This window comes from Syzygium oleosum, unplaced genomic scaffold (genome assembly GCF_021117445.2).
Source record: "Syzygium oleosum isolate NSW1041296 unplaced genomic scaffold, Sole_v2.1 Sole_v2.01, whole genome shotgun sequence".
Classification (NCBI taxonomy): Eukaryota; Viridiplantae; Streptophyta; class Magnoliopsida; order Myrtales; family Myrtaceae; genus Syzygium; species Syzygium oleosum.
The window spans coordinates 19,448,464-19,472,891 of NW_026607485.1; the positions used below are offsets into that span (position 1 = coordinate 19,448,464).

The window sequence follows — 24,428 nt, forward strand, 5'->3', positions numbered from 1 at the left end:
GATTCAATTGCATTTCTGTGACAAATTCGAGGACTTCCAGTGCACTTATCTCATATATCTAAATGGGAGTTTAGAAAATGTTCGCCACATGTCACTTCTCTTTCGCTGTATGCTTGCCACGTGGCACGACCCTTGGCATTATTTTGACTCGTGATCCGATAACCTTACCCACATCGACATGTTATCCTACACTCCAATTTATAGCATTTTCCTTTCAAGGAGAGATATAAAACTGCCCTAGATATTAGTCGACCTACATCCATGAAAAAACCAACGTTCTTATATGTAATCAACATGAAATGGTCGACCTTAGCTCCCTAGATAAGTCCTCCAAAGAAATTTCTTCATCGATTCCATCGTTTACGTTTGAATCTGATAGAGACAACCTGAGAAAACACTGAGGTTTCGGCATGTTAAGCACCGCGTGGACCTTTTCATGGTTCCGAAGAAAATTCACACCATCAAGGCTGCAAATTGTTGACTTTATAGGAAATGGTGGGTCCAATGACTTCGTCTTTATAGAATAAAGTATGGGAATGAATGTCGTTCATTACCAAGTCTTTTCTATTTTCTCACTTTTGGGGGTTTGGAAAGCAAGCAATCATGTTGCATCGCTCGTGGGGCCCCAACGGAAGGTTTCAGTTTCGCGTGCGGCTCTTTTCGATTTGGGTTCCGTTCAAAAATTAGTCGATGAAAGATATTTTCTATTACCGATAATAACTTGTGGCTAAACATTTTCATGAGCGACGAAATTCTTTTTTCATTCAATCATTTTTATAGGCGATACAATCGATCGTTTTTGGGAAAATATATTACAAATCATTAATTTTCCGGCGAAATAAACGGAGCCTTGATACCATGTCAATTGAAATCCAACATTTATCAATGAAAAAATTGAAACTTAGGATAGCCTAAGAGCAAAGTAATTTAATAGCATTCAATCTTATTTATCAACTTCAACATGAAAAAGGTCAAACCCTCTCGGAACCAACAAGACAGACACTATAAAGTCTAAGTAGGTGCACAGGCTCACATGACATATATATATCCATATCAATACATGTACTATAGATTAAAAAATAGAATCGGTTAAATATATAATGTAGAGTGTGTAATTGTGTTTGCACTATATAGTCATTTCTCCTCCTAATTCACTCTTACTTTCCTCGGTTTAAGTTTCCGATATTGATGGTCACTATACTTTCTCAATGGGGGTCACCGATGTTTTGGTTCCAATCTGCACGAGATCGGCATCACATATGTTTATCGAAAAAAGGGTTGGGCCAAAATTTAGCCTTAAGTCAATCGCACTCCGATGTAGTGCCCGAATTGTAAACAAATCAATGTTGAGGGGCATTTAATGCTTGAAATCGAAATTTGGTGAATCGATCAATTTAAACTAACAAGACAATCGACCCAATTCAACTATTTGGAGAGGAAGTTGTAAAAAAGCACCTATAAAAATGAGTAAATACTCTTAAGATTAAATTAGAAACTCTTACCAAATTGCAAAAGTACCATCTTATATCAAAAGATGGAATTCCCAATTTTCTCTATTAATTTATATGCTCGAGGAGTCCCGGGGACAAAACTTTTGACTTATCTCTTCTAAGACCGATAACAACGCATTCGATTGCCAAACTTTTCATATGCTTGCACATATAACCAATGAGGTTTAGGTGATTTAACATCTCTTCGATGAAGTCATCACTGACTTTGCTTCGTGTCATGGCATATGATACGATTTTGCATGTCAAACTTCACACACCAAACACAAAAGAGAATTTCAATCGCACAAGTCAACATATTGATGGGGTTTTGGTGTACAGATGGCATGTCTCCATCTCGAATTTCTCAGGGAGATCTCCAACCGTAACCAAAAGTCAAGATTGGAACTGCCCCCAACCTTCATTTATTAGACCCTAATTCCACCTATCTATCATCTCTATGGGGGAGGGTTTCATTTACTATTGTAAAGTTAATTACATTTTGATAAGATGGAAGCTCATCCCGCGAAGAGTTTTAGAAATTTGCACTAGACTTCTTTGGAAGCTGTACGAGATTTTTTTTTTAAAAAGGGTATACAATATATATATATGTATATGTATGTATTCAACAAGTATCATACATCGCACCAGCAATTGTTATGAAATAGAACTTATATTGATAACCACCACGAGCGCAACGAGTAAACGTGACTAACGGGTAGGCTTGGCTGGCCTGGCTAGACGGGCGCAAAAATCCTTATTTGGCTTGTACGCGCTCATTCATGCTTAAAACTGTTAAAACCTTCATATAAAATTGGTTGAAACTAGGCGAATCAAGGTCGATAAACCGGGTTAAAGAAGAAAATTGGTGGCCAAGCCAAGCCTATCCATTTTCACCCTCTGGAGCAAACCTGGCCTAGATAGACTTAGCAAGCCGCTCGTCTATTGATCAAGTTCTAATAATGAGATGACAGAAGCAAAGCAACCTTTGGCGATGCACACTCAGACGACACACCAACCTGTCTTCTCTTTCGAGGGCCCATTCGAAAGTTGAAAACAATACTTCCTGCTCGTGAAATCTCTTAGTAGCACGAACTGCTCCGTGACATACTCTACGACTGCGAGAGAGGGCGCGCGTCTTTAAATATATCTCTCCCTTTTCCATAAACAAAAGGGAGTAGGCGGACCAATTACCAAACCCTCATATCAGAATATGACGGGTACAGTAAATGTTTCTGATAACTCAACAATCTCTCGCTCTCATTTCTAATCGCCAAATAAATAATCCAATCGATCCGATCAATCCACGCACACACAGTCCCCTGTCCCATCTGTGGCCACTTTGGCTTTGCTTCTGGCTTCTGGCTTCTGGCTTCTGGCATTGCCTCTCTCTCCAACCACATTTTCTCATTTAATTTCTGATGGGTGTGACATGACATTACATCGCAAATGCATTTTTGTCAAATCCTAGAATCACGCTTTTCCCGTTGCTTGTGATTTGATCATCCACTCTTGACATTTTCCCGGGTTGAGACAAAGGGACATGTCCAAACATGTCTCTTTTCACCAAACTCACACGCGGGTCCTACATATAACCCCCCCGTAAGATAATTTTCTTCACGGGGGGCGAAAAAGACGTAAATTTCTGTCCTCCATTAGGTTCAATTAGATGTTCTCATCCTGTTCCTCTGCTAATGTTGAATCTACAGGGTTAAAAGTGAACTTTAGTTTGGAGTTAGATGTCTTTGGTTTACCTATTGATTGAATTAGTACACTAGTGGAGGGGGACATGTGAATACGTAGGAGCGGAGGAAGAGAGAATAGAAGGAAAGTAGGTGAGTGGCTAATCTTGATGACGATATGGCGATGGGGAAATGTTTGATATGTTCTTATGACGATGACATCAACTAATTTCGTCGCGAGAGGATAATTGATGAAATTTAGTGGTCAATTTGGAGAAAGAAAAGGCCAACAACTTTTGATAAAGAGCATTGATGTTAATGCACACTTATTCATGTGCGTTAGACTAGAAAGTAAGAGTGAGTGGTTCTAAAGTTGAGCTTATCCAACTCTTCACCCCTAGAACCTGAAACCTATCCGAGAGTCGGTTTCCAAAGTTTGGAACCTTGAACTGACCTTGTAGACCTTAAAACCGATCCTACTCGTCCAATTTGGTTCTAGGGTTGGTCCAAGTAATCGACCGATTCTTTTTTTTTTTCCTTTTTATTTCTTGAAATGACAAACTTACTCTTTCCAAGTACATATCTATCAACACACAATATCTAAAACTATGATACTTAGCAACAAAAAGGCGAGAAGTAAAACACCGGTAAAAGCCAAATATAAATCTAAAGTAACAGGGCATTATCCAATTCGTCCCTTAGTCAAGCAAATCAAAACTAAAACAACTTAAATCTCCACTTGCTAAAAGTAACAATTCATAAAAAATGAACACGTAAAATAAAATAGACAATAAAATGTTTAAAACACGTAATATAAAACATGAATTATAGAACTCCATTCCCCATTTATCCGTAAAAATTTGCTCCAAATTGTAATCACTTAAAAACAAAACAAACAACAAATATAGTTAAAATGATGTCGGTCCACCGGTTAGGTTCAGCACCCCGACCTTGGAATCAGATTGCACAGTGCCGGTTCTCAATTTTTGGGACCGAGCACCGGACCACACAGTGCTGTCCGGTTGCTCTAGTAGGAGTTGGTCTACTTGAGAGAGAGAGAGAGAGAGAGAGAGAGAGAGAGAGAGAGAGAGAGAGAGAGAGAGAGAGAGAGAGAGAGAGAGAGAGAGAGAGAGAGCTACTATTGTTGGTGACGTTCAATTGAATTAAAATGTTCTTTTAACAAAGGTGGATATCGAAATTTCATGAAAAATTTTGGTAAAAGAAAAACTACCAACAATTTTTTAGTATATAGGAAGAACATCTGAATATGATATACAGAGAGGAAAAACAAAACAATGCTATACTTTAGTAAACCGAAAATGATACAAATGTTTCTTTTCTGAAACCTATATAAAAACCTTGCTCAAGCAGATGGCATGAAGCGACGCTTTGACAAATGGGATGGGATCCTCCTTAGGCGGTCCGTGGACTTTCGTGGCTATGCACGGCGCTTTCGGACCAATCGGTTTCATGTGATGTAATTGAAGGCAAAGAGGGAAGATTTCGACAAGATTCTGCTTGGCAAATGGGTCGATTGTTTTAGTCGATGAATCGAAAAATCGAGCATACAATTGACTATTATTGATTTGAAAGAAAATAGCAAATCCAACATTATTTTGAACATTGTGATTAGCTTGACTAGATTAATATTCTTAGTCAGCAAAATTTTTTTACTATCTCTATTATTTTTGGGTAATGCAAATAATTTGAAAGCCACTTTTTTTTTAAAGATATTTTGTGTCTGAGCCTCGTAAAGCAGCCGGCGATCCATCGGAGCAAGTTGGCCTTTTTTGCCTACCCCGAACGGATGATCACCGGCAATGGAGGTTCATGGTTAGCCCAAGAGAAGGTATCTTTATAAAGATTCAAACCCAATACAACATTAAAGATGTGTTTGTTTGAGGGAAAATGTTTTCCGGGAATCTATTTTCCAAAATTTCAACCGTTTGGTTCGCCGAAAATGATAAGTGAACTGAAAATATTTTTCAGTCAAAGAAAACATTCATGTATAAAATTAGGAAAGTGAATTCCCTAATCTAAGAAATTGAAAATACTTTCCGGAATTGCTCATCTTCAATTTTTCTTTTTCTTTTTCTTTTTTCTTTTCTTTTCGAATTTTTTTCTTTTTCCTTCTTCCTCCCTCCATCGGTCGCCGGCCTTGGCAGGGGCCACAAGCACAGGTTGGCAAAATAAACACATTTTGAATTCATTTTCCAAATGAGATCCAAACATCTCATTTGGAAAACGTAACATTTCTGGAAAATGTTTTTCGGGAAATCATTTTTCAGGAAAATGGTTAATTTTCTTTTATTTGATGGTGTGTGATCAGAAAAATTTTCTAGTGTTTGGATCTCATTTGGAAAATAATTTCAAAATGCATTTGTTTCGCCAACCCGCGCTTGTGGCCTGTCGCCAAGGCCGGCCACCGGCGGAGGGAGGAAGAAGGAAAAAGAAAAAAGACACAAAAGAAAAAGAAAACATAAAAGAAAAGTAAAGAAAAAATGAAATAGTAATAAATTCAAGATAAGTAATTCCGGAAAATGTATTCACCTTCTTAGATTAGGGAATTCACTTTTTAAATTTTATACATGAATGTTTTCCTTAACCGGAAAGTAATTTCGGTTGACTTATCATTTTCGACGAACCAAATGGGTAAAAATCCAGAAAACAAATTCCAGAAAAACAATTTCTCTCAAACAAACGCACCATAAGTAAGCTTACTAAACTCCACCGCATAATGTGGCATAGAAATTGACAACCCTTAATTAAGAGCCGAAAAGAGAGAGAGAGAGTAAGAAAGAGATAGATTTATGATAATCTGATATTCCCAAAACCCAAGAGGGCAATAAATCCCATGAAATCTAGATGGGGCAGTCCATCCCATTCCTTCTTGAGAAAAAGTTAAGAAACAGAGAAACAAAGCAAAAGAAGCCAAGACATTCTCTTCTTCTCCTGTTTTGACCTCCCGATGCCAAAAAGCTAACACCTGACGGCGTTCGCACCGGCGCCCCTGATTTCGATCGGCCACGCGTGAAGTTCGCATGACCGGACAGTCGTGATGCACCGAGCTCACATGTAATCTAATCGGTACGTCCGGCGACGGCCCGATTCGCCCGTTCACACGTTGCGGCTGCTCGGAGAATTTTATTTGCTAGGCCTCCATGGAATTTTACATGTTCTAGAAGCAAAACAACCCAAGGACTGCGGTGGAACTGGGGATTGACAATTGAAAGGAAGAATCCTCTTCCTCCCTCTCTCTCTCTCTCTCTCTCTCTCTCTCTCTAGAGTGACGTCACGATGGGGGGGGCAGGTTCAGATTGGGCCGGTGACTGCCATACAATTCAAACCATGCAAACCTAACAACGTTGAATTGAACCCGAGCACACACCCCTTTTATGCACTTGAACCATCCACACGCACACACGCCCAAAGGAAATGTAAAAGAAAGAGAGATCCAAAGTACATCTCAAATTCTCCTCCTGCAACCCCATCGTTATTGTCCTTCTTCTTCTTGTTCTTGTTCTTGTTCTTCTTCTTCTTCTTCCATGTTCACCATATATTATATCTCATAACCCCGGATAGGCGGCGAACCGAGCCGTTTTGCCACTCGACCGCGCGGCCATGATGAACCGCGTCTGCTTCGTTCTGCCCGCGGAGGAGTCCGGCGAGATCTACTGCCCGCCTGCGAAAGAAGGGCTCGAGAGAGGCCGCCGTCGGGATTGCGTGGGTCACGTTCTTGGTTTAATCCGCGAGAGGTTGCATCGGGTGTACGAGTCCGGATGGGTTGTCAAGTTTTGTCACCGTCAAGAAGAGGACGGCGGGGATGGGGAGGAAAAGCCCGGGAAGCAACAGCCTGGCGTCTTCTTTGACATGGAAGGAGTCCAATTGGCTGACAAGGTTGGGAAGGACAATCCCAGGATCTTCAGCTACTCGGAGCTCTATATTGGCTCGAATGGATTCAGCGAGAATGAGGTTCTTGGAAGTGGAGGTTTCGGAAGAGTGTACCGCGCGGTCTTGCCGAGCGACGGGACGGTGGTCGCAGTGAAATGCGTGGTGGAGAGAGGGGAGAGGTTCGAGAAGACCTTCGAGGCGGAGCTCGTGGCGGTGGCCCATCTCCGGCACCGGAATTTGGTCCGGCTCAGGGGGTGGTGTGTCCATGAGGATCAGCTGCTGCTTGTCTATGACTACATGCCGAACCGGAGCCTGGACCGGATTCTTTTCCAACGGGCTAAGGAGAGCCCAGCACCGTCGCCTCTCAGCTGGGAGAGGCGACGGGAGATCGTCCGTGGATTGGCAGCCGCGCTGCATTACCTCCACGAACAGCTAGAGACGCAGATCATCCACCGCGATGTCAAGACGAGCAACGTGATGCTCGATTCTCAATTCAACGCCCGGCTCGGGGACTTCGGGCTGGCCCGGTGGCTCGAGCACGAGCTCGAGTACCGCGCCGAGGCGGCGCCGCCGCCATCCAAGATTCACAGCCGGTTCCATTTGGCGGAGACCACCAGGATCGGCGGCACGATCGGGTACTTGCCGCCCGAGAGCTTCCAGAGGCGGAGCGCCGCGACGTCCAAGTCGGATGTCTTCAGCTTCGGGATCGTGGTGCTGGAGGTGGCGTCGGGGAGGCGGGCGGTTGACCTCACGTGCCCGGACGAGCAAATCGTGTTGCTTGATTGGGTCAGGAGGCTATCCGATGAAGGGCGGCTGCTCAAAGCAGGGGACAGTAGGCTATCAGACGGCTCGCACCGCCTCTCCGACATGGAAAACATGATCCATCTCGGCCTGCTCTGCACGCTCCACGACCCGCAGTTGCGGCCGAGCATGAAATGGGTCGTCGAGGTGCTTTCGGGCAACGTTCCGGGGAAGCTGCCGGCCCTCCCTTCCTTCCTATCATACCCCTTGTACATCTCTCTAGCCTCCCCAACAAGCACAAGTATGAGCGGCACGACCACGGAATTAGGCCAGTCCGCCACCACGTCGACCACCACGACCACGACCGGCACCGCATTTAGCATGTCGCACTATGTCACCGCCAATGCTGAAACCATATATGCGACGGCAGAAAGAGGAGAGACCAATAGCAATGCTGACAATTCCTCCTCTGCTAACGGGGGTTGCCGTCCCCGGGTGAATGCTTTCTTCTCGGTCGAAACCCCGCGCGAGATATCGTACAAAGAGCTTGTCACCGCCACGGACAATTTCTCTGAGTCGCGGAGGGTTGCAGAGCTGGACTTTGGGACCGCTTACCGCGGTTTCCTTAATAGCCGCCAGCACATACTGGTCAAGAGGCTCGGCATGAGCAAGTGCCCTGCACTACGAGCCCGGTTCTCGAGCGAGTTGCACAATTTGGGCAGGCTCCGGCATCGCAACCTTGTGCAGCTCCGTGGATGGTGCACCGAGCAAGGAGAGATGCTCGTCGTGTACGACTACTCGACGAACTGCCTCCTGAGCCATCTCCTGTTCCATCATGATGATCCGCGCAGGGGCCGCCTTGTCTTGCCATGGCGCCAAAGGTACAACATCATCCGATCGCTCGCTTCTGCTATTCTTTATCTCCACGAAGATTGGGACGAACAAGTGATTCACAGAAACATCACCTCTTCTGCCGTCGTTCTCGATCCGGACATGAACCCGCGGCTTAGCTGCTTCGCCCTTGCCGAATTCTTGACAAGAAACGATGATGGGCATCGCGCAGCACGTAATGCAAATAGATCGGTTCGAGGGATCTTTGGCTACATGTCGCCTGAGTATATTGAATCAGGGGAAGCAACCACGATGACAGATATATACAGCTTCGGTGTCGTGACACTTGAGGTGGTCACAGGATATATGGCGGTTGATTTTCGGAGGCCTGAAGTGTTCTTAGTGAGAAGGGTGTGTGAATTAGAGGCACAGATGAAGGGAATAGAAGAATTGGTTGACATGAGATTGAACGGCCAGTACAATCCTAGAGAATTGATGAGATTGGTCAAATTGGGAATAGCGTGCACGAGATCCGACCCGGGATCGAGACCGAGCGTCAGGCAGATAGTGAGCATCCTTGATGGGAACGATCGATGCCTCCTACAATGTCAGGACGAGAGCGTGAACGAGTGGAGGCGAAGAAATGCCACTTCTTTGTCAATGATTAGAAGTATGCAAGCTCTAGGAATTCAATAGGATCTGCCAAACCAGCATGAGATTTTAAAAGAGAAGAAGCTTGATGCTGCCATCAATTTGTCGTGAGCGATCTGCGGATAATTCCTTACCCTGTAGTGTACAGAGGGAATGTAATAGGATGGATGATAGTATGTATGTGCGGAGATCAGATCATAGTCACTAGAATGTCACTGTTGACTGTATGCAATACCTCCACATTGCAAATTTTCTGAGTGCCTGTGTATGTTTTCGGCTCGGGATGCATACATGTACAGACATTGCCCGAGTTTTGGTTCTTATGCGAAATTCGGTCCATCTCTATGCATGACAGAATAAGCAAACACTTCCTGAAGCTTGAAGGAATGTTTGCCATGTCCTAGGTATGGAGAGAACCACCCCAACCTTCTATAGGTCCACTACTAGCTAATTCTGGAGATAAGAGTCTGAATCAGGCAAGAGTGCTTCTCTCAACTATCTGTCAATTCTAAACTAGAGTCTGAACCATTGTCTGTTTGAGCCCCTGCTAAATACACATACTCAATGGGCGAGATGAAAGTGCCGTGATCCTATTCAGGGAATTAAGTTCAGTAGAACGGGTCTTCCAATTTGGAACTTTTCAATAGAAATTAGCTGGGTTATAATCAAGAAAAGAGTGCCAATAAAACATTTGCATAGACTGGTGGCCTTTTCATCAGGAAATGCTTCAGCATAGAATGGTTTATAACGACAGCATTAGCAAGTGAGGTTCTGAATGAAAAAGAGTAAAGAAACAGACTCATCCAATAGAACCTTTCGTCTCTGCAAAGCTTGCTGTAGTTTCTCGAAGGAGCTTTAGCACGAAATTCTGGAGAGCTCCTGCATCTGAACATCAATTTTGGGCTGCGAGTGAAAACAAAGTATTGGCGAAAGGAGAATATTAGAAGGAAAGTCATCAATGTTATTCTCTGCCTATCCATTTTACAACAGAAGAAGAGTTTCATACTGAGCTTGAGTTAGAGACATCACAGATCTGTCTAGTTCCAACCGAAAATCGCCAAACTCTGTATAAAAACTGGGTATGCCAGCATAAAGAGGAACAGAGTTTGATTGATTCTTTGTAAGATGTAGCTTTGACCGGTTATTGGATGGAATAATTGACCAAACACAGGGCTACTGACACTGCGCATATTTCATAAGCAAAAAGCATTGAAAAACAAAAAGTAGCAAGGAAGTCGGCATTTCCTCTATACCAATCAATTCTATTCGTAATAAGATCGATCCCCAAATGACGAGTGGGTCGCTGGTTTTAGAGGTTAACTAATTAGACCCGATAATGAACAAGGAGAAAGAACAAATCGCATCATGTTATGGTTAGAAAATAATACCGGATGATGAGGGAACAATCAAAGGGACGAGGAAGATAGAAGCAAAGAAATCATAATACTCTAAAGCCAGTTTTCAGGTGGCTAAACATAATATATGCACACAAGCCAAACCATACCATGAGTACACCATTTTGCCTCGAAAGGCAAAAGGGTAGTGTTATAACAGTTTGACACTATCTATTATCACATTTTGTCAGTAGTTCCAGTATTCTGCCCTGATAACAAAACCAAGACAATGTAAATCTTTCTACCAATTAAAAAAAGACAATGTAAAATCTTCCAACAGTCTACTGATAGTAAGTAACGCGCAATGCAATTACCAATGAAGTCGTTATCCAGATGGTATCTACTTCTCCTCCAATGTCGAAGTAGATTTCAGTTTACCATGAAGCATTTGGCAAAAGGTAAGAAACTCGAAACAGCTTTTGATGGTGGAAGCATTGCGTTAATGATATTTCCCATCAGTGATGGATCTCCACATAGGTAGTACAAGCTTTCCATCAACACAATCATTATGCTAGAAACTTTGATTATACCATTAATTTGTGCCGATTCCAAATATCTACTTTCAAGATATACAGACTACAGTTTCTATAATTGACATCGCCCGGTTGGATCAACCAAACAGCAAACGATGATGTCAAGGACAAATAATCATGATGGTGTTATGTTCGCTGGAGGCACATGCTCATACTTCATCCGATATTATTCATCATCCAGTCTACTTGCTTTTGTGTGCTGCTTTCCATTGGCAATAATTCCCGATTACCAAACACTGGCCTTAGTCTCTTCTTCACGGAAATAACATGCGAACCTAAAGTATTAGGTGAAAATGAGCTGTCCAATGATGTCAAGCAGCTTTCCGCTGTGCAGTCACCGACCCGAGATGGCAAACCAGACAGTGAGTTGCTATCTAAAGTAGCTGCTAGTTCGGAGAAACAAGGCATCGTCAGAGTTTCAACAGGCCTTAGTCCAGGACAGTCATTAGAGACCTTAATAGCTAGTTCAGAGAGCTCGTCTCTAGCTTCTTCAAGCCCAGCAGGGACAGCGACTTGGTCATTGAGAAGTTTACAAGCTTTCTCAAGTATTGATTGTAGATACTTCCCTTGGGCTTCAATCCGCAGTTGGAGATGGCGCTGGACCTGGGCAGCGCAAATGCTTTAACAAAGTATAGTTGTAAATTCATAAGAGAACCCTATAACGGTAAAGACCAGATGGTTTATTCCTTCTATTGTGCCATGAGTTTGCGCCAATAAACTCTTTTATGCTAGCACATTAGATATTTATTTTATTTTATTGGTAGTTAAAGAATCTGAATCTTGAGATAAGGTGTTGGGTAAAACGATTAGTTAGAGAATGAAGGAAATGTATAAGAAATCTTCTCTGATGTAATTAACGGTTTAAACATTTTCTCTTTTCAATTGACCATCATCAGCCGAAAGCATAAACCAAGCACATCTCTCACTTTATGTAATTAAGCAAGAACTTTCCACCAGCAGAGCCTATGCATATTCGATGCAAGAGAACCAGGTTCATTTAGTACCACTTTCTCCTCTTAGCATACAGCAGCTAAGCTGAGTACAGCCAACCTAACATTTATTAGTTTCAGTCTGCGCATACGCATCTTAATGACCACATGTTGATTTGGTAAAAACAGATCTGCTATTTTCCGTTAATTTAAAGATTTGATGCTATTTCTATTCACACCAAATGAGAGAAGAAACCAACCTCCAGCTGCTCATGAAGCCTTCGTTGGACTTCCATTTGGACACGCAAAGCCTCCGTAACTCGGTAATTGCTGTTTCAAAGATAAAAAAAACAGCCAATCACTTAAAAGCAGATAGACACCAAAAGCTTGATTATCATGAAGGGAATAGAAGCATACTCATTAAGTTCCTGGGTGAGAATTCTTGATGAAGAGGTAGCAGATGAGCCTGTATTCAGACTCTCCGTATCACATGGGGCTACAGCATCAACAATAAACAGTGAGTGTGGCTAGTTATGTATGCAGAATTTAAAAAAATAAAACGCAGCGTAAACAGAAAACTTTCTGCCAACATCTTAAGAAATTAGTTTTGCCAATACAAATAGAAAGTGCTTGTCTAAATGAAGAGGTATAAAAGATGTGGTAACTAGCTTAGTAATGTATATCAAAGGTGGAAGCGAGCCTTCCTACCAAAGATGGGAATGTCCAATAGATGCAAGGGATGTTAATTTCATTCGAGGAGCTATTGATTGAACCGTATGGATATAAAACATACAGAACAAGAATGGAAGTGATAGAGTGGAGGTTCTTTTCAAACTAGCCTAACCATAATTCTACACTCTCTTTGCGAGAAAAAATAGAAGTGATAGAGAGCAAACCATCCTTGGAGTTGCCACTTGAATCTTTGCCTGACTGTTTCCCCAAACGGTACTTCTGCAAGAATAAGGCACAAATTTGAAGTGTAGAGCATATGGACGAATAAACTAGATGATAAAAGCTGGCTTAGAAAACCCCAAGTTTTTCAAGTCTCTCTCATATGAGTGTCTCTGAACCTCTAGACTTCAAATTGACACAAGACCAGACAACTCTGGAAGTAAAAAATTGGTAAAAGCAACCAAATTATGCTTCACTTTAGCAACAAACCTGAAGATGAGACTTCAAGTGATACAAAGTAAGGCCTTTTACACCCATGGTTCTCATGATAGTCTTTGGGGTTGCTTCTGCAAAGTGAAACATGAATAAGTAAGATACAAACTCCAACCATGAAATCCAGTGAAAAAGCATCAATAAAATACAAAAGCAAACTGAAATTTCCAGATGAAAAATCAGTGACTAAAATAGTCGTTGCCTTCAAAAAAACATTCCTGCCCTCTTAAGTCAGTATTCCGAAGAAAATTGCCGGGATGGATGACCAGTGCCTTTTACTACTATATGTCGGGAAATTGGTTCATTATGCTGAAACAAAAGCACTTCGCATGAATCTATAATGACACACAAGCATTTAAAAGTGTTTACTCGTTATAGTAGTTACACTACGAAAGAATTGGAATCATCGCCAAACAAGCTACCTTTAGCTTCCGCGAGAATTATATCACCTGAAGTTTCTGGCTGCAGGCCAGACATTCCTACTAAAAGAGAAACGCAGCAGAAAAAAGAGAAAAAGAAGAAAGAGAAAGAAGGAAGCAACGAATATATAGTTCATGATCCGATCAATTGTGTAAGGCCCGCTCGCTGCAAGGATTTAAGTTCAGAAAAAGGCAAAACTCTACCGATCTCTTCAACCACGAGCAGGTACATGACTACATAAAATAAGCCCATACGTCTGAACAAGCTCCAGCAAATGTGTGAAAGCTAAAATAAACCCAATCTCGGCTCCTACAACTTCAAGATGTAGACATCACGAACCCACCTCACAATGGCGCCTTCCAGTTTGTTTCTCTCAACACGCACACCACAACTCATGAACTAAACTTGGAAAAACAAAGTACCAGTAGTTGCAAATGGACAGACACAAATGACATGAAGTGGGTATAGGAAGAGCAATTAAGCAACCCAGAAAGCTTTAAAACACGCGGTCGAGATAACCATTTGACGGCTCTAATTAACAGTTGAGTGCCTACGACGCTTTGATTCCTTGGAGTTACCTAGCCGTAATATAAGATTCAAAACTATTTAGAATTCTAAGAAAGGCCCTCTATTTTCAAATTCGCAGAAATACTCAAGAAACAAAAAAAAAACCTTAACGCCTGGAAATTGATTTTGATACTTACATTGCCATATTTTCTATTCGATCTCTTCCTTGGAAACATGTAACTATTGTTGAAGATTCTAAACTGATCAGGCTATTTGAAATTGCAGCGCGTACACACAAAAAAAAAAGTTCGCAACTGCACAGAAAGTCCCAATGGGCTGCTTGCAAAAACTAGGTCCTCATCTCCTAATTGACATCAGCATAATAGGATTTTACTCTTTAAATCATCCGCATTTTTCTAACAAGCTTTTATTCTATATTCAAACCGAAAAGGCGAAACCGGGTTAAAAGGAGAGACGGGAATTAGCAAAGCTTCAGCCCGAATTTTCCCATCAGTTACTGAACTCTTGCATACTAGTATAGGAATGACAACAGCAGCCGAGCGTTCGGTCCCAAAAAAACACGAACGGAAAGCGATTCCGTGCAGTTGGGCGGCAAGGACCGACACGATCAAATGAACCCGGGGGATCCGAGGAACCTCAAAAGGGAGCCCCACACGGAGCGGGGAGGCGCGCGAGGATGAGGGACTCACTGTCGGGGCCGCCCAGCTGGGCGACCGCGTCCACGAAGCGCTCGTGGAGCTCGACGGTCCAGCGGAGTCGGGGCTTGGGGTCGGCGGTGAGGACGAGGCAGGCGTCGCCGGGGAGGCCGGCGCCGCCGTCGAGGGAGCCTTGGAAGTCGCCGCCGCCGCCGCCGCCGCCGCCGCCGCCCCCGCCCGGGCCGACGACGACGACGCCGCCGTCGAGCAGCGGCAGCGAGTGAAGCGCCGAGTACATTTGATGGCGGCGGCGGCGGCGGAGGAGATGGCGGGTCGAGGACGGCGAGCGCTTGCGTTAGAGAGAGAGCATGTGAAGGAGAGAGAGAGGAGAGAGAGAGAGAGATGGAGTGTGAGAGTTCTTGTCGAACAGAGAAAGGCATGCAGCACACCCGATACGGAGAAGGGACAGGACCAGCTCGGGCTTTTTGTTCTGTCTCTGTCGCGGGCAAAGTATCGCGTACCCCGCGGCCTACCGTGAGCCCCGCCCCCCCCCCCCCCCCCCCGCGCTGCGATCGGGGATCATGAAATGGCTTTGTATTGATATAGGCTTTGTGTGATCTGGCTCGCCATTAAAGAGAAGAAATCCTCCCCGGTTTTTACTTCGAAAGTACCCTCCCATGCTTAACTTAAAAAGACTGAAAGAATTTGAGGGAGAGAATGCGAAAGCGAGCCGGAGTTTTTGGAGGACTCAATTTGTGTAAACAAGGCACGGTTAGAAGCTTGTCATGACCATCCTATCGCGAGTGCTCATCGGTACACCGGCCTCATCTAAGTGTAAGCCTAATTTCACGAGAGAGCAAATTGTTTGAACTTTTCCCTATTCACGTGCCATATTCGGTTCGCTTCACCCTCTTTGTAAAATAAGAAAAAAAATGATTGGGTGGATAAATTCCGGATTGGAAACTTGGAACTACATGCGCACAAGGAAAAAAAAAGTGTAGCTTCACTAAGCAACTTTGCCATAATTGGGCAAATACCATAGTTTAATCATCAAGTGCGTGTTTTGCTTTAGTCTAAATTCATGAGCTTTACATTCATCTACACGACAAAAGTAGACTTCAAGAAGATTATCCTTGAACAATTGATTGGACTAACGTAATTTGGACCCATCTAACCCATCTATCTTTTTTATTTGTCATGATAAGATACTTTTATAATCACATAAAGCATGTTCGCACGCAATTTATACACCTTCTCGTCATCTTAACGAACAACGATCTATAGTCAATATATGTTAATTTATCGTGCAACCTATTTTATAAAAGGTTATTACCACAAAAAACTCTACATTGATAAAATTTACCCCAGACTAATTTTTTGATCACCAAAAACCCTAAACTGATACACTCGTAGCAAATTTACTCTCTATTAGTTTTCGTTAAATTTTGCTGTCAAATTACTTAAATGGATGACACGTGGCAGTTGACGAATGTACTATTTTGGGGTTTTACACTCCGTTTGTCGCATGTGTACCAGTTTAGGGTTTTTCGTGGTATTAATCCAATTTAACGAAAACTAACGGAGGGTAAATTTGTCATTAATGTGCCAGTTTGGGTTTTTTGGTGGTCAAAAAATGAATTTGTGATAAATTTGTCATTGATGTACCGGTTTAAGATTTTCCGTTGTTAAAAAATTAATTCGGGGTAAATTCATTACAATGTGTACCCGTTTGAGATTTTTCGCGGTATTAACCCTTTTTATAAATAGTTCGGGTTCGTGTTCCGTACGTACAGATCAAATCGATGTCCACAAACATTTTGCAATTCTATTATAATTCAAACCTACATTCTACTGATCTGACCCATTTAAGTGAATTGGCCATAGCCACACTCAGAAACTTTTGACCCTAAAATCTCACAGTTCAAATTAGTCATGATCATCACAGAGAGAGAGAGAGAGAGAGAGAGAGAGAGAGAGAGAGAGAGAGGGACAGAGAGAAGATGTTGCAAATGGAAATAGGTGGATAAGGAGTGCAGACAAAGCCAGTCCAAAGAGATAGGAGGCCAGCAAGACAAGGGCGGCCACTCATGACCCCACCACCACCTTTTCCTCATACACATTCTTGTGCAAAAGATTATTGCCCAAAAGAAGAAAAAAAAAACAATTATGTGCCAAAAATGAATAATATAAAATAAATTCAAAAGTTGAGAAGCTGACACTGAACTTCCAGACAAAGTGCCTTCCAATTTTGCAGTTCTGGTGCTGTCACAACAGTAAGTGTTTGATTCTGTTTTTGACAAGACTCTGCCCATTGTTCCTGCACTCTCTTTTCCTTTGCTTGCACTGATGATTGCAGAAGAAAATTACACACACACACACACTCTCTCTCTCTCTCTCTCTCTCTCTCTCTCTCTCTCTCTTATTTAATTACATTTTTATTGTTATTAACTACATATTTCTAATCATGTCGTATCATAACCGCTTTTCTAATTTTCCCTAATCGTTCGAATATCTCACGTCTTAAACGGTAAGTCGGTACTACCGTGATTTTCCATTATGTTATTAACATCGGAACGGTCCAAATCAAATATCGAGTTGTTGCTTGCTTGACGACGATTTTCACCGTGCCTATATTACATCGAGTCATTCATGTAATACCGTGTTAAAATAAATTGGAAACCGCTCCGTTGATAGGAAGGAAGAGCTACTAGCTTTGATTGAGAGAACAGTTGGGATAAGTCAATAGGCTTATATTATATTCTTGATTGGGCCGACTTATTTATTTTCTGAAAGGAGCATGGCAATTACTTAATCGATTGCGTTTTTCTCAAGATAAAACTGACAAAACACCCCAAAATAAAGAAATAGTCCCTGTTATTACTTTAATGTGTTAAATAGCAGATGGGGTTGGAAAGTCACATGGGACGTTACTTTAATTACAATTAATTAGAAGAACAAGTCCTTGCCGGCAAACATATGTAAACCAAGCTCTAATCACCGTTTTAGAATGATTAGGGCCTTTGACTAATTCACTTCTAGTTATTGCCCAAAGGGAGTGTGATAAGGGAACACCCAATATGATTAGAAAAATCGCGTTATTTAATATGGACAAACCGCTACTTTACCATCGCGGGAAAAAACAAGGCATTTTCACATAAGGCATCGGGATAATCCAAGCGGTTTCTTCTAGTAAAAATGGATGAGAAACAAAGATATACTAACGCGGAATTTCGCAAGTTCGACCGATATGATCTATGTCTATAATCGCAGGAAAAGATCGATGAAAGTCGCGATCAAAACCCATGTAACAGTATAAACCGAATTCGACAATAATAATAATTCATTTTATTTATTGAAAGTTGTTCCAAACCTATCATCTCATTTTCAGTTTGGATTGAGCTCAAGCATTTTTTTACATGGAGATGTGATCTTCCTGGAGATACTGTCTGAAATAATGCACCTATAGTCAACCTATTGTCTCAAGCCATGCATTTTTTTTGTTGCTTAAGCTATTGATCTATGCTAAAGTGATGGTCCCTTCACCTAATAATAATTCAAACCATGTTAACTTAGGGAAAAAAAGGAATATACCAAAATGAAACTAACAAAAAATAAGTACAAAACATAAAAAAAAAAATTCACAAGAAGAAAAAATATCGTATTAGGTCCCCTCCACTCAATTTGTCAAATTCTCTCTCATGAATATGACATCAAGCAATATGGAATGGACATTGCTTTCTCATTTTCCTTGCCAATAGCACTTGAAATAAATAAAAATTATTTGAAAAATGGGTTTTTGGCTTTGATTTATTGGGCAGGTCAACCCCAACAAATTGCAAGGATCACTATTTTTTTTTTCTTTTAAGTTTAAAGCAATTTTTGGCCCAACCCATCATGCCTTTACCAAAAGCAGACTTGCATTCAACCGAAATTGAACCTTAAAAAGAGTCATACCACATGCCATAACCAATCAGCCATTTAATGGTGACCATGGTCTTGGAAGTTGCTTTTTATTTTTTTATATTTTTTTATATTTGAGATAACATGAACTCACCACCAACCATTCCCTGCAATGGTCGCTATCATCTACTACATCATTGTCATGGTCCTTTTGATTTTATTATCTATTCCTTTGTTTTTATATATGGAAGGATTCCACCTAAAACAATTTTCTTTGCAAAATGATTTTCTCACAAAATTTTCCCTCACGTCCCGCTTAGCAATCATATTCAAAACAATTTAATGAAAATATTATTATGTGGCATATACAAAGAATGGTTAATGCAGCGAAAAATCTCAAACCGGTACACATATGATAAATTTATTTCAAATTAATTTTTTGACAATAAAAAAATTCAAATATGTTCACACTTAGGAAGGAAAAAATGAAAACAAGTTGCACCCCGTTTGACCATTTAGTTTAGACAAAATTGGATTTGAGTCACCACACACAACATTTAGCAATTCTAAACCTTTTATTGTTTCGGCACCATTTTATTCCGTCTAAAATTCGATTTGAAGTAAACAACGGACGAATCTCCCTTCAAGAACTTGATTATCACGTTGTCTATCAGAGAGTACCATAGTGACATCCAACGCAAAAATATAGGGACCAAAAGACATGAATCAAATCGAGGGACATCTAATGACAACGGATGGCATTATGCGGCATCAAAATCATATCCCACAGACTAAAATGCATAAATTCAGCGAAAATTCAAGGATAAAAGTAAAAATTCAGCCCCAAAATCACATAGACCAAAGAACAACAAGCCTTCTCCAAAATAAAAAAGACAAGGGGCATTAATTGGTTGACAAGTAAAGAGACTGAAATCCAACATTGCCATGAGGAGAGCTTGGCCCAATGGGCCTTGAAAAAGTTGGGTTATTTATGCAAACTTTTGCCATGTGGTTGTGAGATTTCAGCACCACCAATTGAAAATAAAACTCTGCCTAGGAAAAAACCTGAAAAATGGGGGCCAAAGAAGAAGAAAGAGATGATAACAACAATGTGCATAAGGTGGATGGATGGACTAAATTGAAACATAAACAATAGCATTGGCTAGTTTTTTTCTTCTTTTTTGGTCATTTCTCAACCTTTCTTCTAAAATGGAGCGTTTGCAAGCCACCCATCGGAATCAATGAAGCTTAAGCTCGTCAGTTTCTCCACCGATGACGTATCGAGCTTGTTCACCCAGCTCACTCGTTTAGACACGTCGGCTCCAGGTCCGTAGCAGCCATATTCAGCAAACCTTAGCTCACCCCTATGAACAACACACATTGTGCTTTCACTTTGTCATTCTAACTCTCTATGATCGACACATTACGAAATGATAATGAACATAGAAGAATATGCATTTTGGGGGCGGGGCGAAAAAGAAGAAGAAGAAGAAGAGAGGGTGTGTGTGGAAACTTACTCATCGCCGACATAACCCCAGGCATCCCATCCCCGGGGTTCAACGACGGTGGTGAAGTTAGAGTAGTAGAACAGGACCCGCGCGTAACGCCGCCATGGCCGTCCTAACAAGGTCGAACCGAAGCCAAACACGTTGCAGTGCTTGAACACAAACCCGTTCGTCTCGTGGTGGCTCTCCCTCCCCTGCGCTGTGATGTAGCCTGGCAGCCCCGGCTCCAGGGCGTTCCCGAGCACTTGTATGGCGCAACCCTGACACGGGTATAAACATGGTGTCGTTATCAAAAGTGACCAAGTCTGCTTGATGTGTGGTAGAACTAGTTTTTAGTGGGATAACAAGTGTAAAATAGAACATCGATCGAGTGTCAATTTTCATTCTACTATATCCAACCTATTTCACCTAACAGTTTATTGAAAAATATTTTCAAAAAATTAATCGTTTGCATCACTCGAAATAATTAGCCAATGAAAATGTTCTCATTATCGGCAATAATTTATGTCTAAACAATTTTGACAAGACAATCCGAAGACATAAATTATGTTAGATAGCCAAACGCTTGAACAAGTAGAAATATATATTCATGAATCGTGTCCCCGAAAGATGATATCTTGAGCACATACATTGCAAGACAAACTAGGTAAATCCCAACATAATTTCATTACCAAAAAAATTAAAGGGATTGGAATCACTATAGTAGCACGAACCCAAATGATACTTATATTCCACTGTTTTAATTATATTCAGCAATTATTTGTTGCCTCAATAATAATAACATTACTTCCAATTTCATCCGAATAAGATAATCCCACATTCCCTTACCAACTTTGGCCACGCAGTATTGAGAAGAGAATCCGATTTAATTTGGGAAATCTAATTAAAACGTGCAAAACCTTAGGAAAAGAATATTAATCAATAATTTCAAGAACAAGACCATGGTCAAAGCCTCAATCAAACCTCGTAAATGGACTGGCCACTCCCAAAGATGAAATCGACCGCCCCTTGAATCGAGCAACGCTCGAAGTAATGCCTGCCTTGCACGTCCCACAATGTGTCCTGCAGCCCCCAAAACCCGACCCGGTAGAAGTAGGACTTGTCGCCGGAGATCATCGCCGCCACCGCCGGGGTCCTCGGGTTCTGGTTGAGCGGGTTGTTGTACGAGTTCTGCTCCCCCGCGAACACCAGCGACCGAAGCCCGGCATACATTCGTCGTCCCGAATAAGGAGAAAAACGACATCAGAAGCCAGGATAGGCAAATATGGAACGTCACTAGATCAATCGCTTACCCTAAAACTCATGCTCTTGACAATAATGTTATCTGCTAAAGAAGTGAAGGTGGGGCTCTGAGCGATGGTCTCGTGATCGTTCCAAACGATCTCGGTCTTCCTCTTCCCTCGTCCTTTGAGGATGATGAAGGGCTTGCTAAGAGGAATCTGCACCTTCTCTCTGCACGTAAAGAATGCAGAGAAGCAAACTCTCGATTCAATAGCTTTGCACGCGCAGCGCAACCCATCATCGTCTCGTCGGCTAACCCGCGCCGAAAGCATTAAGCAAAAGCCGACTCACCTGTAAATACCCTCCTTGACGTAAATGCAGACCCAGTGCTGGTTGTTCTCGGGGACCGAGTCGATGGCGGACTGCACCGTGGTGAAGTTCCCGGAATGGCCCGACGGGTCGACGCGAATGACCGGCAGGGAGCCGGCACGGCCGTACCAACTGCAGCTGTTTTGCCCCGCCACAAAGCTCACACAAAGTAAGAGGAGAATGAGGTGGGTAACGACATGTGCCGATGGAGAAGGGGAATGAGCTTTGGTGGGTATAAGGCCAAGAGGAGCCATCAAGAATTTGGGGAGTACAGCAAAGAAACTGAAACTCCAAAAGTGAAAACTGCAGAACTCAGCAATGAGAGGCACGTTTCTTGGTCGGATTCCCATTAATAAAAAGATGGAAAAAAATCAGAGGGGGTTCGTCTTTGGAGGGAAACCTGGGAATGTAAGGCAACTCATCCGATTGCACTAATTTTGGAATCTCGAAGATTTTCTAGCTGGGATTTTCTTTCCATAATCTCCCCTCTGTCTTCCGGGGTGACATGCAATTTGATAATTAATTGCCATAAGTTTACATGGGCATGAGATGTGCATTTACACTATATTATATGGCAAGAAAGGGGAAAAGATCATATGCCATATATTATGGTAGAAAATGGTGGCTACCTTTTATCACTTTCTTTCCTTGGGTTGTAGCTCCTATATCAGGAGATGGTTTGCAAGGACATGACATGAAAAGAAAGGCAGCTAGCGCGTGTGTGAGGGGGTGAAGGGGGACTGTCGCACCCGATATGGATTAGCCGGGTATGAATCGGGTGCTCAACGAGCCCCAAATACCTATTGGTATAAAAGGAAATTTGTGCGTGAGTCGATTGTCGTTAATTAACGCCACGTATCATATATCATGGCCGAGTTCTTTAGCTCGTATCGATTAGCCAAATTTAGTCTGGCCACAAAACTAGATTCCTTTTAGACTTTAGGGATAATGACACAAATAGTCCATGAACTTTGACTTAATGTGCAATTTGATCCCTGAACTTTTAATTTGTTCAATGTAGTCCCTGAACTTTAACATAATGTTCAATTTGGTCCCCGAACTTTTAATTTGTTCAATGTGGTCCCTAAACTTTTAATATGTGTTCAATTTAATCCCTGAACTATATGAAAATGTTCAATATAGTCCCTGCACTTGAATTAACGGAAGGACTATATTGAACATTTTCAAATAGTTCAAAGACTAAATTGAACACATGTTTTTTTTTCTCTTACCAAAAAAAAAATTGAACACATATTAAAAGTTCAGGGACCACATTGAACAAATCAAAAGTTCAGGGACCAAATTGAACATTAGGTTAAAGTTCAGGGACTACATTGAACAAATTAAAAGTTCATGGACCAAATTGCACATTAGGTCAAAGTTTAGGGACTATTTGTGTCATTTTCCCTAGACTTTACCATGGAACTTGGAGTTATTTAGATTAAGGCTCTATTTGTTTCACTGAAAAATAAACGATTTGAGAATTATTTTTCCCGAAAACGATTGCTAGTATCGCTTGAAATAATTAATTAATGAAAAATATTTTCATTATCATTAAAAATTTATATCTAAATATTTTCGCGGACGATGAGAATATATTTGGTTTTAATTCATTTTTATAAGTGATACGAGTGATCGTTTTTAGGAAAAAATTTATCAAATCATTTATTTTCTACGAAACAAACGGAGTCTAAATTCATTGGATGAATAAAAAGACACCAAATCCCCCGGATCAGATCATTAATGATCGGGGACGATCCAATCGCAAACGGACATATCTCTATGGATGATTGAACATTTTTTGAAGTTGTTTGTGAGTTACGATAATATGAATAGGAGGTACGAGAAAATGCACTTGTTTCCAGCTTCTTATATATGGTGAGTTGATCCCTCGAGAGGTAGGCGATAGAAATCCCGATCGGCAATCCGGACATCCTGCCCCTTCTTAGACTAATTACATGAAAATGAAAGGCCGGCTCTATTTCCACCCCCCTATATGATTAAATCCACCCAATTTCACCAAAAAGATAAAAATTGTCCTCTATCATTAAATTGTAATTTAAATTGGTGTTTCCAAATTTATTTACTTTCCTTTTTTTTAGTTTTTCTATATCTATATAGGATCTACCTACCATGGTGAGAATTTCATATGTTCAGTTTTTTTTTTATTGTAGATTGTCCATTTATATTAAAGGCACTGTGTTTTTTTTATTATTATTAGATATTACTTCCATAAAAGTTTGTTTGTTGAAAAGAGAAATTTCCAAGAAATCTAGTTCTTTTCCGCATTGTCGATCAATTTATGGATAAATATTTCATTAATGAAGTTTAATTAAGTCAAAACATTGCATAAAGTAAGAAACTTTTTTTTTTGAAAATGCCAATGAAATATCATTATTTTAGATTGACAAAACTTAATATCATCTATAAACTGCTTATCGAAAAAAATATCAAAATACCTTATTGTGCATAATGTTCTTAGTGTATTCTTAGATGTTCCTCTAACTTCTTACATGCTCGGAATAAAAGTATCTTACCAACATATAA

At 41.3% G+C, this 24,428-nt stretch overlaps 3 protein-coding genes across 4 annotated transcripts; 1 reads left to right on the top strand and 2 right to left on the bottom strand.

Moving 5' to 3' along the window:
* Positions 1-6,658: 6,658 nt before the first annotated feature.
* LOC115683509 (receptor like protein kinase S.2) lies at positions 6,659-9,622 on the top strand. Its single transcript, XM_030608037.2, has one exon. It carries the CDS (start codon positions 6,791-6,793, stop codon positions 9,326-9,328), a length of 2,538 nt encoding a protein of 845 aa, XP_030463897.1. The 5' UTR covers positions 6,659-6,790; the 3' UTR covers positions 9,329-9,622.
* A 1,343-nt stretch (positions 9,623-10,965) lies between these two features.
* Positions 10,966-15,184, bottom strand: LOC115683511 (protein PHR1-LIKE 2-like). 2 transcript variants are annotated; one of them, XM_056315038.1, is made up of 6 exons: positions 14,941-15,184; positions 13,301-13,377; positions 13,036-13,090; positions 12,557-12,635; positions 12,400-12,469; positions 10,966-11,813 (listed from the first exon to the last, which is right to left on the bottom strand). In XM_056315038.1, exons 1-6 carry the CDS (start codon positions 15,182-15,184, stop codon positions 11,367-11,369), a joined length of 972 nt encoding a protein of 323 aa, XP_056171013.1. In that variant the 3' UTR covers positions 10,966-11,366. The 2 variants fall into 2 exon arrangements, with proteins under 2 accessions (XP_056171013.1, XP_056171016.1); XM_056315041.1 differs by lacking the exon at positions 14,941-15,184 and adding an exon at positions 13,726-14,421.
* Positions 15,185-19,806: 4,622 nt separating this feature from the next.
* LOC115683446 (probable pectinesterase 29) lies at positions 19,807-22,139 on the bottom strand. The gene is made up of 5 exons (XM_030607985.2): positions 21,864-22,139; positions 21,584-21,743; positions 21,255-21,461; positions 20,304-20,551; positions 19,807-20,150 (listed from the first exon to the last, which is right to left on the bottom strand). Exons 1-5 carry the CDS (start codon positions 22,133-22,135, stop codon positions 19,991-19,993), a joined length of 1,047 nt encoding a protein of 348 aa, XP_030463845.1. The 5' UTR covers positions 22,136-22,139; the 3' UTR covers positions 19,807-19,990.
* Positions 22,140-24,428: the final 2,289 nt, after the last annotated feature.

Excerpts from the sequence above, each read along its gene's own strand:
- LOC115683509 (XM_030608037.2), top strand. The coding sequence starts at position 6,791 with ATGATGAACCGCGTCTGCTTCGTTCTGCCCGCGGAGGAGTCCGGCGAG.
- LOC115683511 (XM_056315038.1), bottom strand. The coding sequence starts at position 15,184 with ATGTACTCGGCGCTTCACTCGCTGCCGCTGCTCGACGGCGGCGTCGTC. Across the intron at positions 12,470-12,556 it reads CTCACCCAGGAACTTAATGA|CAATTACCGAGTTACGGAGG; the intron begins GTATGCTTCTAT and ends TCTTTGAAACAG. Across the intron at positions 11,814-12,399 it reads GGCTTCATGAGCAGCTGGAG|GTCCAGCGCCATCTCCAACT; the intron begins GTTGGTTTCTTC and ends TGCGCTGCCCAG.
- LOC115683446 (XM_030607985.2), bottom strand. The coding sequence starts at position 22,135 with ATGGCTCCTCTTGGCCTTATACCCACCAAAGCTCATTCCCCTTCTCCA. Across the intron at positions 21,744-21,863 it reads GTCAAGGAGGGTATTTACAG|AGAGAAGGTGCAGATTCCTC; the intron begins GTGAGTCGGCTT and ends CTTTACGTGCAG. Across the intron at positions 20,552-21,254 it reads GTGGCCAGTCCATTTACGAG|GGTTGCGCCATACAAGTGCT; the intron begins GTTTGATTGAGG and ends TACCCGTGTCAG.